The 16,936-nt window shown below is 34.4% G+C and overlaps 2 protein-coding genes across 4 annotated transcripts in view; one reads left to right on the plus strand and one right to left on the minus strand.

Moving 5' to 3' along the window:
• Positions 1-13,962, minus strand: part of LOC144977059 (secretory phospholipase A2 receptor-like) — a 51,045-nt gene extending 37,083 nt beyond the window's left edge. For 2 of the 3 annotated variants that reach the window (XM_078921797.1, XM_078921799.1), the window contains exons 1-5: positions 12,918-13,053; positions 12,071-12,119; positions 11,739-11,834; positions 11,188-11,253; positions 6,261-6,359 (exon numbers count right to left, since the gene is read on the minus strand). The gene's annotated coding sequence lies outside the window, so the exon portion shown is untranslated. Of the gene's footprint in view, positions 1-6,260; positions 6,360-11,187; positions 11,254-11,738; positions 11,835-12,070; positions 12,120-12,917; positions 13,054-13,640 lie in introns of those variants that run through there. The other variant, XM_078921798.1, reaches the window with a different exon arrangement.
• On the plus strand, positions 8,422-9,723 carry LOC144976528 (uncharacterized protein F54H12.2-like). Its single transcript, XM_078920820.1, has one exon. The coding sequence runs from the start codon at positions 8,422-8,424 to the stop codon at positions 9,721-9,723; it is 1,302 nt and encodes a 433-aa protein (XP_078776946.1).
• Positions 13,963-16,936: the final 2,974 nt, after the last annotated feature.

The following is a 16,936-nucleotide window of genomic DNA, read 5'->3' on the forward strand; positions in this document are numbered from 1 at the left end:
CTATATCAACTATAAAATTAACTCAAAAAAAAAAAAAAAATTAAAAAATTCTGACTTTATATTTTTATCTATTATGTAAAATTCCCAGAGGAATACATATTTTCTTATCTTTTATTCACTTTTTTAAAAAATACAGACAACAAGATGAAAATCAAAGAGCAAGTTCATCCCTCTAAATTGTCGACCCGCATTCCAGTTTACTTATCAAGTCAAGACCAGCAGTTAGTAATCAACTTTTTAAAAAATATTTTTTGTTATCTTCATTATTATCATTGATTCACGATGTATTATTGTAATATTTGTGATAAAGGATATAAATATAAAGTTAATCTTACGAAGCATATCAAAAATAAGCATGTACGTTTTTTTACTGATAATTTTAATCAAACCCCATCAGCATCCTCTTATTCATGCGATATCTGCAGTAAATCGTTTAAGAAAAAATTTAATTTGAAACGTCATAAAGAAGCTATACACAGCGCACACGAGAAGACTAAAAATACCTCCAAAAAAACATTTCAATGTAACGACTGTAGAACATTGTTTAGCAGTAAATTCAACCTTAAGCGACACAGTATCGAGAAACATCTAAAACAGCGATGGTATCCTTGTAATATTTGTCTTAAAACTTTTAATAGAAAAGATGCTTTGAGCACTCACAGGAGAACGGTAAACTGTTCTAAACCACCAGAACAACAAAGACCAAATCAAAAATCATCCTTGCTGAAAAAATCTTTCTTGAAAAATGATGAATACGAAGAAGCTATCAAAAGTGTCATAACGGAACATTTTAGTTCTATACAAACTCATTTTACAGAAGGTAGGCATCAATCAGTATACACGATAGAATGGGATTCACCGTATTTCAAAGAGCAATTAAACGAAATATTTACTAGACAAGAAGAAAGATTTAAGATAAATTACAGCCACAACTTTCTCCTGCAAAATAAGGAAACTTCAGAATACAGATTTTTTCACTCTTCAATAAACAACAACAGGGTTTTAGATATACCAAAATTGATAAGTAAATGGGAAGATTTTAAAGAATTTATCGATAATTTTAAGACCCACGAGGATTTAGAAACCGTTACCCGAAATAGACCAGATACAAAATGGACAGTACACTCTATCTTAGCCACAACCTTTTACGTGGATAAAATAAAAGAGTTTCCGATCGGGTCGTCCAAAGCTGAACTACCAGATGATATAATGAATAATAGATACATTTACACCTTACAAAAGAAGCACAACGATCAAAAGTACTACGATGATAATTTATGTTTCTTCCGATGTCTAGCCTTATTTCGGGGTGCCCCAGTCAATAACTTAGAAATCGAAACACATCAATTACTCAAACAATTTTGGTACGATAAAATTGGAAATTTTCCGGGGGTGAAATTACAAGAAGTCGAGACTCTAGAGAATCTTTTTCAAATCAATGTCGATGTCTATCAATACATTAACCTCACCCCGACCCGCTTTTCTCTACTTCGAAGAAGCGCGTACGCTTACACGAACACCATGCGTGTCTTACGTCACAACAATCATTACTGTTATATCACAGACATTGACAGAGCGGTCAAGATTTTTAATTGTTCCAAATGCTGTAAATTATGGACTTCTCATAACTCGTTCATTCGTCATGAAAATAATTGCCAGGGAAATGAAATAAAGCATCGTTATCCGGGTGGGGTGTATCAACCGTATTTAACAGAGTTAGAAAAACTGGCTGATGAAGGAATTGAAATAGATACTGGTTATATTTTCCCCTACAGATGCGCTTTCGATATAGAATCTTATTTTGTAAAAGAAGACATTCCTCAAACCACGGATAATGCCTCTAAAACCGAGTACAAAGTCAAACACGTTCCAATGTCTATAGCGATCGCAACCAATGTAGAGGGATATGAAAAACCGGTCTGTTTCATTTCCGACGGTGATCCTCAATTATTAGTGGATCGAATGGTCGATTACTTAGAAACAGTCAGCGACCACGCCTTCATTGTTTTGAGTGAGACTGTGTTTCAAGACGCTTATGAGCAAATTGCAGGAAATGAAAAATTGAAAGAAATTTTAGACCGCTACTTACACCAGATGATTATCATCGGTTTTAATTCACAAAATTACGACATTAATGTCTTGAAACCGTATCTCATAACGAGGTTAATGAACACAGACGGGTTTAAGGTCGTTAAAAAAAATAATGCCTTTTTATCAATATCTAATGAAAAACTCAAGTTCTTAGATATCACTAATTACCTGGCCCCCGGATTCAGTTACTCTCAATATCTAAACTCTTATAACGTTGCAGAAAAAAAAGGCTATTTTCCTTACGAATATTTCGATAGTCTCGACAAGCTTGAAGAGACAGCGCTTCCCCCGATAACTGCTTTTCACAGTAGCTTAAAAAACACCGATATTTCTCTAGAAAATTACGAATATTGTCAGAAAGTTTGGAGAGAAGAAAACATGTCTAAGATGAGTGACTTTTTAAAATGGTACAATCTCAGAGACTGTAGTCCTATGCTCATTGCTCTGGAAAGACAAACAGAATTTTACAGCAAGTTAAGACTAGATATATTCAAGAATGCAATTTCCATTCCCGGTGTTACACTCAGATATTTATTTCAAAATATCCCGGATAACGTATATTTTTCGTTATTCAACACCAAGAACAAAGATTTGCACGATATCATGCGCAATAACGTCTGCGGGGGTCCGTCTATTATATTCACCCGTTACCTGGAAAAGGATAAAACGCGTATCAGGGGAGATAAGTGGGTAAAATCGCTCAAGGGTTACGACGCTAATTCACTATATTTGTATTGTCTGGGTCAGAATATGCCAACTGGATTATGCGTTCGCCGTAGGAAGAGTAACGGTTATAAAGCCGAAAAAACAGACAGATACGGCCAAGAAGCCTGTGAATGGTTACAATGGGAAAGTTATAAAAGGAATATCTACATCCGTCATAAATTTAATGGAAAGGAAAAGGTTGTTGGAGATAAAAAACAATACAAAATTGACGGCTGGGCTAACGGATTAGCCTTTGAATACTTTGGTTGTTTTTTCCATTCGCATTCGTGCCAATCGGAGAAGACCGTTTACGGTCAAAGTTTTGAAGACAGAAAAAAGAAAACTGAAGAAAAACTGAATTACTTAAGAAATGAGTTGAAAATCGAAGTAGTGATCATGTGGGAATGCGACTGGTTAAAAATGAAAAAGTCAGATCCGAGAATTCGAGCCTACCTAGACAAGAACATACCACCCCGCAAAAATCCCTTTGATAGAATTAAACGCATAACCAAAGAAAAGATTGTACAAGCCATCATGAGCGATGACTTGTTCGGTTTCATTCAATGCGACATCAGAGTACCATACCATTTGTACGACTACTTCGAAGATCTGCCTCCGATATTCAAAAATACCTACGTGTCAAGGGAGGATATAGGAACAACGATGAAACAATTTGCCATTGATTACGATCTTCTAAGGCAGCCAAGGCGTTGTCTGATCACCAGTTATCACGCTCAAGGTATTTTACTTACTACACCCTTATTAAAATGGTACATAAGTCACGGCCTTGTAATTGATGATATTGAACAGGTAATCGAATACTACCCCAATAACTGTTTCTCGAATTTTGTTAAAACTGTATCCGACGCAAGGCGGGAAGGGGACAAAGATAAAAAATATACCATTCTAGCCGAGACTATGAAGCTAATGGGTAATTCGGCGTATGGAAAGACACTGGAAGGACTTGACAAACACACAACAGTGTTTTACTCAGATGACGATAACTCAATTTCCCAAAAGGTTAATTGTCCTTTATTCAGAAAAATGATGCCTTTGACATCGGAATTACACGAGATTGAATCTGCGAAGAAATCAGTTCTTTGGAACCTACCTATTCAGATAGGTTCAGCTGTATATTCCTATGCCAAGCTCAGAATATCGGAATTTCATTTCGACTTTATCGATCGATTTATACCGAGACCTCACTTCCAGCTTTTTGAAATGGACACGGATTCGATATACGCAGCTTTCAGCGCTGATAATATCGTATGCCTGGTCAAACCGGAGAATCTAGACGAGTTTTATAGAGACTATGATAAATGGTTTCCTGCCCTAGCTTGTAAAACCCACCGAGAGGAATTCTTTTCTACAAAACTCGATTTCATTCCTCATCTTTGCTGTAAGTCGCATCAAAAGTACGAAAGACGAACACCGGGCTTATTCAAACTAGAATTTGATGGGGAAGGGGGCATTGCGCTTTGCTCTAAGACGTACATTTGTTTCGGTAATGATGAAACGAAAATCAGTTGTAAAGGATTAAGCAAGAGATTGAACGAACTGACCCGAGAAAATATCTTAACGTTTTAGAAACGAAAAAGAGCGGGAGCGGAGAGAACAGAGGATTTAGAGTCCTAAATTCGAGCGTTTATAGTTACAGACAAGAGAGAGCTAGTTTGTCGTATTTTTATATAAAAAGGAGAGTTTGTGAAGACGGAATTAGTACACTCCCATTGCTGATTTAGAGTAAACTAGTATGACAGATACAAGGTTTCAACATCCCTTTACTTGCATGATAGCTGGACCGACATCTTGTGGAAAAACTATATGGGTGAAACGATTCATAGATAATATGCGTAATCTAGTCACTCCTATCCCTGATGAAATTGTCTGGTGCTACGGAGAATGGCAACACATCTTTGAAGATATGAATTCGGTCAAGTTTGTCGAAGGACTACCTAAATGGAGGGAATGGGAAGATCACAAGCGACGTTTAGTTATAATCGATGACCTGATGGATCAAACGGATGACTCTGTTACCGCGCTGTTTACCAAAGGCTCCCACCATAGAAATATTAGTACCGTATACATCGTTCAAAATCTCTTTGGTAAAAATAAACAGCATAGAACAATCAGTTTGAATAGTCATTATTTAGTCATTTTCAAAAACCCACGTGACGCGAGTCAAATTACCCGGTTGGCACAACAAATATACCCCGGAAAATTAAAATTCGTTCAAGAATCATTTAAAGACGCCACTTCAGATCCATTCGGTTATTTACTATTCGACTTGCGACAGAGTACACCCGATCACCTGCGCCTTAGGTCAAATATCTTCCCACCTGATCACCAAGTCGTATACCTTCAAAAGTAAACATGTCCTCCCGTCTAAAAAAAAATTTTGCTCTTTTAGATTTAATTGCCAAAGCTGATCCTAGAACAAAGAGGGCTCTCTTGGCAAACGCTTCACCTGATGTCATGAAAAGCTTGAGCGAGTGCGCTTTAAACGTTTTAAAAGGAAACGTACGTCTCTCTTCAATTCAAAAGAAGAAACTCTGCAGGTACAAAAAGCAGTTACGTTCATTAGCAGGAAAAAATACGTCGATTAAACGTAAACGAGCAGTACTGCAGAGTGGTGGCTTCAGTTCAGCCTTATTAGGACCTGTATTGAGTGTAGTAGGAGAATTGTTGCGATAGTCATTATGGAACACGCTAAAAAAATGATACTGATCGACCCGAGAGCATTGAACACTCTTAAAACAGAACAGCCAGTACCAGATGCCGCATCAACGAGTATTAGGCAGATGGATGATGATATGAGAGAGATTCTTGAGAGACGTGACCTGGAAGTACAAGATAAAATGAATCAATATCAACAAATACTTTGGAGATACCTGAAACGCTATGATCAAGTCAAACAGACGCCATTAAAACAGAATTATACTAAATCATCAGACACCGTACAAGACTATGGAACTACCGTTGAAACCATTTTAGACAGCGTTCCAGATACGTTAAAAAGGAAAGCAGAACGTCTATTTAAACACATTCAACAAAACTCTGATCTGAAATGGAATAAGAGGGGTGAAATTCTTTACAAAGGAGATATCGTCAGAAACTCTAACATTATAGATTTAATCAACGATGCGTTGAGGAAAAGAAAAGGATTCAATCCTGAGGGATGGTCTATCTTCGCTAAAGTTTTGAGGGATTCTAATACTCCTCAAGACTTAGTCGGTCATCCCGATCGCTGGAATTTTATTCGTAAACAGACTGGAGATAAAGAAGTGATAACAGAATCACCCTTTAAGTGGGAAGAATACAAATAAATGAAGGAAAAAAGCCTTAAAAATATTTATTACCAGGTCGGACATCCTGGTTCTTTAGGAGGTATAAAGCGTTTAGCGAGAGCCGCAAAGGTTAAAGTTTCAGATACCAAAAATTGGTTAACTTTCCAAGATACTTACGGACTACATAAACCGATAAGATACAACTTTGAGCGCAGAAAGACAATTGTTCCGGGACCAGGCTTTCAGTGGCAAGCGGACTTGATCGATTTGAGTAATCTGAAAAAAGAAAATGGAGGATTTCGTTACCTTTTAAGCTGTATCGACGTATTTTCTAAATACGCATGGGTTGTTCCGTTGAAAAGTAAAAGCGGTATCGCTCTAAAAGATGCCTTTCGGAGAATATTTGAAAAACACAGAAAGCCAAAAAAAATACAAAGTGACAGAGGCTCCGAATTTACCAATAAAATTTTTCAAAATTTTTTACGAGAAAACAATGTTGATTTTTTTACAACAGACAACAACGATATAAAAGCAGCTATTGTAGAACGTTTCAATAGGACGTTGAAGGAACGGATGTGGAGATACTTTACGTGGAAAAACACCCGACGTTATATAAATGTTCTAGATAGACTCATCGAAGATTATAATCATTCGTATCATACCAGTATAGGAAGAAGCCCAGTCGAAGTAAGACCTGAAAACCAGGAGGAAGTTTGGTTAAAACTGTATTTCAAAGACATTCCTATAAAACGAAAGGTTGGGAAATTCAATTTAGGAGACAGAGTAAGAATAAGTAAGACCAGGAGAACGTTTCGAAAAGGTTATTTACCTTGGTGGACCGAAGAATTATTTACAGTCAGCAGAATCAATATCACAAAACCTATAACGTACAGAATTAAAGACGATAAAGGAGACGAGATCAAAGGATCTTTCTATTCTCAAGAATTGCAAAAAACAGGAGAGAAACAGATTTATCGCATAGAAAGTATAATTAAAAAAAGGAAGAGAGGCACTGAGTATTTAGTTAAATGGAGCGGTTACCCTCCTTCTTTTAACTCTTGGATTCCTCGAAAATATCTCAAGACTTTGTGAACTGAGAGACGAAAAAAAAAAATGTTTTATCTCACACTGCCTAGTAACAGCAGCATGCTTTATTACCCAGAAAACCATGCAGGACATTTCTTTACTAAATTAGCAGACTCTTTTAATCTAAAGGAAGACTACGAAGTCGGACTGTCTGAAATCATACTCAGCAATTCTTATCATAACATCAATAAAGAGGACTATTGGTTTTCTTTTAGAAACAATGACGATTCTGATCAAGAAACAGTATCGATACCAACTGGTTTTTACAAAACTGCCGACCATTTAATCTCTACAATAAATAATTTAATGAAGGTTAAATCAGAAAAGAACAACGTAGGTCATATTAAATTTTACTACAACTCTGCCACACGTAAAGTTACAATACGATTGTACAAAACTGGTGGATTGGTTGAACTGAGTGCCAAGTTAGCGGACTTACTGAATATCACCGAACCGCCTATATTGTGGGGACGTGGAACTTATGATAGCAGAGGAATCGTTAAAGTGAATAAAGATTACGACTCTATCTACATATACTGCGACCTTTTTCAACCCAGACCTGTTGGGGATACGCTAGCGCCTATGGTTCGCATAATTCCACCGGGTAACAGAGAAGCGGATACGATACATCACATTTTTGAAAAGCCCAACTACGTGCCTATACACAGATTCCAATTTAATACTGTAGAAATCCTTTTAACCAATGACACTGGTAAAGAGTTGACATTCGAAGAAGGGAAGACCGTGGTGACACTGCATTTTCGCAGACAACGTCCGGAAAATTATTAAAATTATGATAAACCGACGAGGTTTTCAGTCTGATAGAAAAGCCTTAGAGACCATTTATTGTTCCCAAGCTGGAAATGGACTACCCGTTTTTGTGGTGGTAAAAATTATCGGGGAAGAGGATTTGGAAATCTTTTGGGTTCCATTGGGAGGACACTAATTCCAATTTTAAAAAGAGGTGGGAAAACATTGCTGAAAGAATCGGCTAGGACAGGTTTAGAAGTAGCTGGAGATGTGTTGTCGGGTAGAAATGTGAAGTCATCGTTGAAGGACAGAGCGGGTAGAACGGGAAGCGTTTATTGGACAAAGCAGTTCAAAACGTCGTGGGCAACGCGGGTTTGACTAGACCCGCTCCACCCGGTGAACCGGATAGAAAACGTATAAAAACTTCAGCATCAGTACGACATAAGAATAAAAGACTAAAACGACGAAAGAAGAAGAATCGAAAAGATATATTTGATTAAATATGGCTCTTTTACATCATCAATCTTCGGAAAGTTTGGATTCTGGTTTGGATTTATTTACGGTTTTACCAACTCAGACATCTATTCAAAGCGGTTCATTTGTGGAATTTCATCCTCTTTCAACTCTGACATCAGGAGCTCCGATAGAATTTATGATTAGTGGTGGTACCAGCGATTATATCGACCTGACAAATACATATCTCCACGTTCGAGCAAAAGTGACCAAGGCAGATGGAGCAAACTTGGATGAAAACACTGATGTTGCTCCTACAAACTACTGGTTACATACTCTTTTCTCTCAAGTGGACCTGATACTGAATGATACTTTGGTTTCAACCAGTGATAATCTGTATCCGTATAGAGCAGTATTTGAAACATTATTGAATTCGAGTCCTGAGGCTAAAAAAAGTCATTTGACGAGTCAATTTTACTATAACGATACACCGCATCATGCTCATGAAAATCAAGGGGATGATAATAAAGGTTTAAAAATGAGACGGTTTTTAACCAAACAGAGCAAAGAAGTTGATATGCTCGGACGGTTACATTTGGATTTTATGCAGCAGGAAAGATACTTGATAAACGGAGTTGATGTGAAAATCAGATTATCGCCCTCCAAAGATTCGTTCAACCTGATTGCGAAAGATGAAATGGAAAGTTTTAAAAGTATGATTACGCATGCTTCAATTTATGTAAGAAAAGCAAAACTGAATCCAGCTGTTCAGCTGGCCCATGAAAGCGCTTTAAAAAAAGGAAATATTAAATATCCATTGAAAAGAATTATACAAAAAACATACGTACCGACTGGAAATCTAAGCGCCATTCAAGACAATTTATTTTTAAGCCAAACTCCGAATAAAATTATAATTGGGATAGTGGATAGTTCTGCTTTTAATGGGAAATACAACGAAAATCCATTTAATTTTAAACATCATAATTTATCGTTTTTAGCCTTGTACATAGACGGTCACCAAATACCTGCCAAAGCATTAACTCCTGATTTTAAAAATAACAAATATGTCAGGGCTTATCACAGTTTGATGTTGGCTAACGGTTTACTAACTAAAGATGCTGGGAATGGGATAAGCTACAAGGATTTTTCTGGAGGTTATACGTTATTCTCTTTCGATTTAAGTCCCAGTTTGTTGGACGGCGATCAGTTTGAATTAGTAAAGAGTGGTTCTTTACGTTTAGAAATCAAGTTTTCAGAAGCTCTTCCAAATCCAGTTCACGTCATAGTTTACGGTGAATTAGATAGCATTGTAGAAGTGGATCATTCGCGTCAGGTTTTAATTGATTTCTAAGAATGAATACAACGGAAATTGTAGATTTACTAAGTGGCAACATATTTTCTAGGCGTATATTTAGAGGTGTATACTCAAAAGATGTACTTCCTGAACGGGTGAATACTAGAGAGCCTGCCGCATATGTGATCAATACGGATAACAGTAGTGGTACGGGGGAACATTGGGTCTGCTTGTATCAAAATGGGACCGGTACCATGGAATTTATGGACAGTTTCGGATTTCAACCGTCAGTTTACCCGGAAATTAAAACATTCATTAACCGAAATAGCGCTAAATGTCTACACAATAAGCGATTATTACAGGATCCATCAAGTTCAGTATGCGGTGTTTACTGTATTTATTTTGTTATAATGAAGGCTAAAGGTTATAGCATGAAACGGTTGTTATCTCAATTTAATTCGAGTAAGCAAAACTTAAACGATAAAAGAGTTGTCTCATTGGTGAGCCGACTATTAAGACAATGAATATGATTGGTAGTATAAATAGATCTGAATCCACTTCGAACCGGTTAAAACCATCGTACGAAAATTAAAATAAATTTGATCATTCGCCTTTATTCGCTGCTCTAATGAGGATGGATAAGACCAGAGAAAGTATTATGTATCCCTTAGGTGGAAACATTTACGCTAGGGTTAATACTTGGAGAGGTGTAACAAGACTAAAAATACAAAATTTCGTAGACAAAGGTGGAAAATTGATGCCTTCGTTAAAGAGTGTCAACTTAAACGCCAATGAATTTCAACGTTTGATTAAAATGAAAAAGAACATAATGACCGATTTTAAGAAATTAAGTACTCAATCCTGTGAACAAAGTGTTAAGGAAGATAGTATAAAACCTATTTGTAGAGAAGACGACGCTCAGTTGACTCCACAACCTTTTTACATACCGCAGTTTGATACGTTACAAACGATAAATTATGGATGAAATTGTCAGAGTACGTAATTCTAGGAGGAAAAAGGAGAAAGCATTGGTGTATTTTCTGTCTTCGTCAATGGTGCTGACTGTTTTAGCTTGGATTATTTTATTCACTCTTTTTGGTGTTTGGTATAAAGAAGATAAGATGGTGGATAGAAATATAACCCAATACAATGTAGAAGAAAATGACTTTAAAGATACGACCATTGCACAGTTAAATGCTACAGGCTGTGTCAAACAATTTGACTTGTCAGACAATGTGAGACTTAGTTTGTGTCGAACTAGAACTAAAGATATTATTGTCGACGTAAGAAAATTTCTAAATAATAAGCCTACAATTATTGGGATCAATATTTCCTTATCGCAATGGGATAACTTGATTAAAATTATTCCATCAATTTTTGGGGGGTTAGCATCTCTGTATTACAATCGATGAATTGGAGAGTATCTATTTTAATCAGAAATATTATGTTTGATTTGTTTTTTTAAAAATAATCAAATTGATTTTTTGGTGTGTTATATAAGTTATTTAAAAAAATACTGACCCTTAAATTTATCGCTTTAGACTCGTCTTCTTTTTCTTTAACTGTTTTGTAAGTTTCATTTGGTACCTATATGAAACATGAAAAGAGAAGAAAATAGCTTAAAGTAACAGTGAGGGGATGAGTTATAATAAATAATATCGAGCGTAATGAAAATCTGAAATCATTTGGAAATATAGGTATTGTTGTTAGTATCATTATTATTATTATTATTATCATCATCATAATTATTATTATTATTATCATCATCATTATCGTTTATGTCATAATAATTATTATCATCAATATTATTATTGTCATCATCCTTATTATCATTATTACAATCATCATCATCATCATCATCATCATATTTGTTATTATCATCAATTATTATCATCAATCATAATCATCATCATCATCATTATTATCATTAATATTATTATTAATAACATTAATATTATTATTATTATATTACTAGTACTATTATTACTAGTACTATTGTTGTTTCTACTATGTCTATCATATTAGATGTGTAACTTATGGAAAGTAAAATAGAACGTTAAATGGATACTGACCTTGAAACAATGTTTTAAAAAATGGGTGCTGATCTTTGTCTTGATTCTTTGTAACTTCATCTTTGTTGATTTCATTTGCTTCTATCTATATGAAAACTAAAAGCAAAAGAAAAAGGTGAAAGTTAATGGGTTTCTATTACACCAAATATAGTGAGGAGTTATTATAAACATTTCCAAGTGATGGACTAAATAATTATCTAGAATAAAAGTATATAACCAGATTTTATTCTCTATGTGTTTACTATTGTTAAGTTCGTAATGATTGAACATCTAAAAAAAAATAAAAGCATTTCTCAGCATTAAGATGAAAGTATTTTTAAACGGGTCCTGACCTGTACTTTTGAAAAACGAGTTGTTACATTTCATCTGTCGTGTGGTTTTCTGAAAACAAAAGGAAAAAAAAAAATACTGATACATGCATTGCATTACTATCGTTCTCGATTAAATTTTGATTATAATCAATGTGACTTTTTAAAAAATGTTTCTGTATTTACATTTATAAAAATATTACAATGTCTTTTTTATTTATATTCAAATGTGTGATCATTGTACAACTTCATGTGAACTGTAATATGTTTGAGTTGGTTTTACGAAATCTTCCTGTTGTTGCAATCAATGGAATAAAAATACAATAAAAAAAGAATATTGTTTGTTAATTCTTTAAGTAAGAGAGAGAGAGAGAGAGAGAGAGAGAGAGAGAGAGAGAGAGAGAGAAGCGAGTCAATTCGAATAAATTCTCTGAATATCACGCTACAGCTAGTTTAAAATAAGAGCAAATAAAAAATAAAAAAAAAAAAAAAAAAAAAAACAGCTGTCTGGTTATGGCACAGTCAAACGAGTGAGTTGAATGTAAACACACTGATGATGAATTTAAAAAAAGAAAAAAAAACAAACGAAAACAAACAACAAACGTATTCAGAGATTTGATTCGCATTTGACGACTATTTATTTTAGTTAAAGTAAGAAAATTACGAGTGTTCGAATTTGATAAAGTAAAAAACGAAACAAGAGAATAAACAAATTAGAGTTAGAGACGCAAGTAGACAGCTTTACTTTTGAAAGACAGGTCTAGACTTTTGGATTAGTACTAGAGTTGATAGGATTGAAAAACAAAAAAAAAGGATCAAAACAAAAAGCTCTACGTATTTTATTTTCTGAAAAGTCGGTTAGTTTCATTACCTCTTACTTGAAACAAATTGAGGAGTTATCTTTAACGAGAATTATGAAATAAAATTGTAATCGAGAAGCCATTTCGATAGGCGAAAATGAACTGAAACTGAAGTGTGTCTTTGTGAGTATTACTATCTAGTCTCTACCTAATGATTAGAGATTGTGTTCAAATAAATTTTACATTGTGGTAGATTGATTTTAGAATTAAATATATTAAAATATAGACTTGAGTATGACTAGGCAGTTTTCGAAAGATCACTTCTCGCTAAAAATGAAAACGCATTTTTACGCAGCGTCTCGATTCTAAATCGAAACTATAAGTGGTGACACTTCTCAGTCAGACGTGTTTCGATACTAAGGAAAAGTAGAGATGATATAAATCGTTGATTAATAGAGAAGATAATGTAACATTAAAAAAGAAAAGAAAAACGAGATAAAAACAATACAAAACAACCTCATAACGATTATTATAAATTTTGAATTTGACAAGGCGCTAACTAAGTAAAGTAAAATGACTTATAGCGATCTTGATTCGAATCCGTTACGTCTATATCTAAAAAGCAGTGACAATGAATCGTAAGTTAGAGGTGGTAAAAAGAACTTATCGCACGGCTAAGATGAAACTGTTACTTTTTCATGTTAAAAAAGAAAATAAGAAATTACTGTTATATGAAACCGTATAATTACTGTAAAATTGAATTAACTAAATCGATAATATAAATAGAACATTACCTTTATTCCACTTTAGCATTCCTTGGGCAGCGATGACAAAACTTTAAAAAAATCTGGTTAGTCTTTCGTTGTTATAGTTGCCAGTTTTTAATATTTCCGATCTTATTAATGTGAACTCGGTTTCAAGTGTCTTAAAGTAGGTAAACAACTCTTCTAGAACAGAAGGGTTTTGGGTTTCAATTATTATTTTGTCCGCAAGTTTGTTAAAACACATCTCTGGTAGATGGGGATGATTCAGACTTATAAAATCTATATCATAACCTGTAAAGTTCAAAAATATTGATTTTAATTCTGGGATTCTAAAATCCATTTTTGAGGAGAGGATGAGAATAAGAAGAAAGGGGATTTATATATATACAGATTGGTAGGCTATGGTACATATTTCAATCTGTGTTTCTATTAACAAGAACGTGCATCGAATAAAAAACGGTCATCCTAATTTCGGTGTTGTGTTCTTTCACACAACCGAAACGAATGCCTTTTCTACGTCCTGTATTCTCTCTGATAAATCTCTTTGTCGTTCGGTGGGTCAATTATCTTTACGGGCGCGTATAATTGGACACGCGTGATCATTATTTTTAATGAACATTTATATAGCGCAATATCCACTAAAGAGGTTCAAAGCGCTTTAAAAAAGATCGCTGATGAACGACAACACGAAACAAATAGAACGAGATATGTTAGGCGATATTACAAATTTTTTTACCAACGCTGTCAAAGACCGGGTACTATCCTGAACACATTAGGAGAATGTGAGTAAAGAGCGACATTTCAACATAGAGCCAGACTCGAGAACACCTTAATGTGTGATAGACACCGTTTAAATAATACGTTTTTTTAAACGAAGATTTTAGGATTTGAACACAAGACGCTATCACCGTTCAAACCAAACTATTTCCACCCATTCATGTTATCTATCAATCGATACAATACAACTCTATTGATTTACTACAACATCAACATTTAACAAACTATTCCAGTTGTCTATAGGATTCGAACCCAAAACATTTTAACATCAATCTCTAGCAAACAGATTTAATTTCACGCTAATTAAAACGTTAATATTTTGCTCTTAATCATTCTTATTTTATGCTGCTCTTTTGCTCTTCTCAATTTCTCCTGATTTAATTTCACGCTAATTAAAACGTTAATATTTTGCTCTTAAATCATTCTTATTTTATGCTGCTCTTTTGCTCTTCTCAATTTCTCCTGAGCATCACTATACTACTGATGCAGACATATTGTTTGTATACTCTCACATAAGACTATGCAGCCACTACTCTTAACCCTATTTATATGATAACATTATTTAATGTATAAGCAGGGACGGCTGGTAATAATGGGCAGGGTGGGCAAATACCAGCCTGTTTTTTCAAGTTATAAGCTGTATTACCATGTCCGAAATAATCTAGTTTAAATTAGATAATTTTAAAAGTTAGTACTTAAACTTGATACTTCGTACTGAAATCAATTTGTATGTATATTTGATAGATTGCGAATCACCATGCACCCCGTAATGCATAAACCAGGATACGCTCCTGTTCTTTTTTATCAGCCCCCCCCCCCCCCCCCCTTTCCCAACGACTCCACTCCGCCCACATCGTCATCTCATCGTCACGTCGCCTGACGGTGATTTTGCTGTCTGGCCTCTCTAGTTCTAGGTCGGGCTAATTCAAATGAGCCCACCTTATAAACCAGTGAGCACTAAATAGAGATTTTGGCAAACGAACGTTTTCTTCTTTATTGCCTTACTTGTGCTGGTACCATTGATGTAATAACATTGGGAAGGTTCCAGTATTGAATTAAATTTATCAATTTACTAATATTATATCAAGTTAGTATTAACTTGTGTTGTTTTAATATATTTGTTTATCCATTTAAATTATTTCTTTTTTTTCTCGTTTTCTCTAGTGCTTCTCAAAATTCATTTATTTAAATTGTTGTCTTATTTGTTTGTTTTTTGTTGTTTTTTTTGTTTTTTGTTTTTTGTTTTTGTTTTTTAAACAAATTAATTTGTTCCTTTTTTTTTAATTCTTAAAATAATTACCGCTGTATTTTTATTGCCAGACTAAATATTTTTGCAAAACAATGTATTTTCTATTGCATTCCCTCTAATAAAACACTTTTATTCAGAAGTCACGACTAAATAAATTATAAAATACAACCGCCATTTTGGTTTACTCAACAATTGAATTAGTATACGAGAAATACTCTTCTGAGAAAGGAGAGAGTTGAATTCTAACTAAGTTATAGAGGAAATAAAGACGTTTAAAGGAAGGGTGGGCAGATTCCGTACTTGCCCGTCCTGAAGCTAATACATACATAAGATAGTTCGCGATGAAGAGGTGGGAAGCTAGGGGTTGGTTGGGTAAGGAGTAAAGATAACACGGTCGTTATTGTTATAGTCTAACGAATGCATGAGGAGAGATTGGTAGCATTATTTTGTCTTAATTGTATTGTATGAATTATTGGCGAAAGCCTAAGATTAAGTAAACTTTGTTTTTATTTGTCTTTTTTTGACTATGGAACTGATACTTGTCATAGCAGACCTGCCTACTTGAAATAGGAAAATAAAAATCGTAGTTTTCAGGGTTAATAAAATCGTAGCTATTTTAACTATCCTTTAAAAAAATCACCGGAATTTTCGTCTATTAAGGTATCAAATTTTAAAAAACGAGAAAAACGGATTGGAAACGTAATAATGATGGTGATGGAGGTGGTGGTAATAGTGATGGTGGTGGTAGTAATGATGATGGTAATATTATTATTGTTATTATTATTATTTATTATTATTATTATTATTATTATTATTATTATTATTATTATTATTATTATTATTATTATTGTACGTATTGGTGGTATTACGATTGTTGTATTTTTTGTGGCTATTAATGGTATCAATTTATTGTTTGGTTGGTTCCATTTACCATTTTTTCCACTTTCATGTATGTTGTCATCAAATTGTATGATTTAATGGCGAAAGCCTAAATTTCATGTATGTTGTCATCAAATTGTATGATTTAATGGCGAAAGCCTAAGATTGAATAAACTTTGTAATCTCGTACGGTAATCATCATTGTCAACGACATCGTCGTTGCCATCATTATCATCATCATTAACAACAACAACAACATTAACAACAAGTACTACAATAGCAATAAAAACAATATTAACATCATCATATAATTTTCGTCATCGTCTCCACAACTATCATTCTAACCAACAGCACCACCAAAACCACCACCATAATTACATCCTCCCTCACCGTCTCCTCTTCCTCCTCCTCCTCCTCCTCC

Source organism: Berghia stephanieae, chromosome 7 (assembly GCF_034508935.2).
Source record: "Berghia stephanieae isolate SIO BIC M18660-M18661 chromosome 7, UCSD_Bste_1.3, whole genome shotgun sequence".
NCBI classification, from domain to species: Eukaryota; Metazoa; Mollusca; class Gastropoda; order Nudibranchia; family Aeolidiidae; genus Berghia; species Berghia stephanieae.

Excerpts from the sequence above, each read along its gene's own strand:
- LOC144976528 (XM_078920820.1), top strand. The coding sequence starts at position 8,422 with ATGGCTCTTTTACATCATCAATCTTCGGAAAGTTTGGATTCTGGTTTG.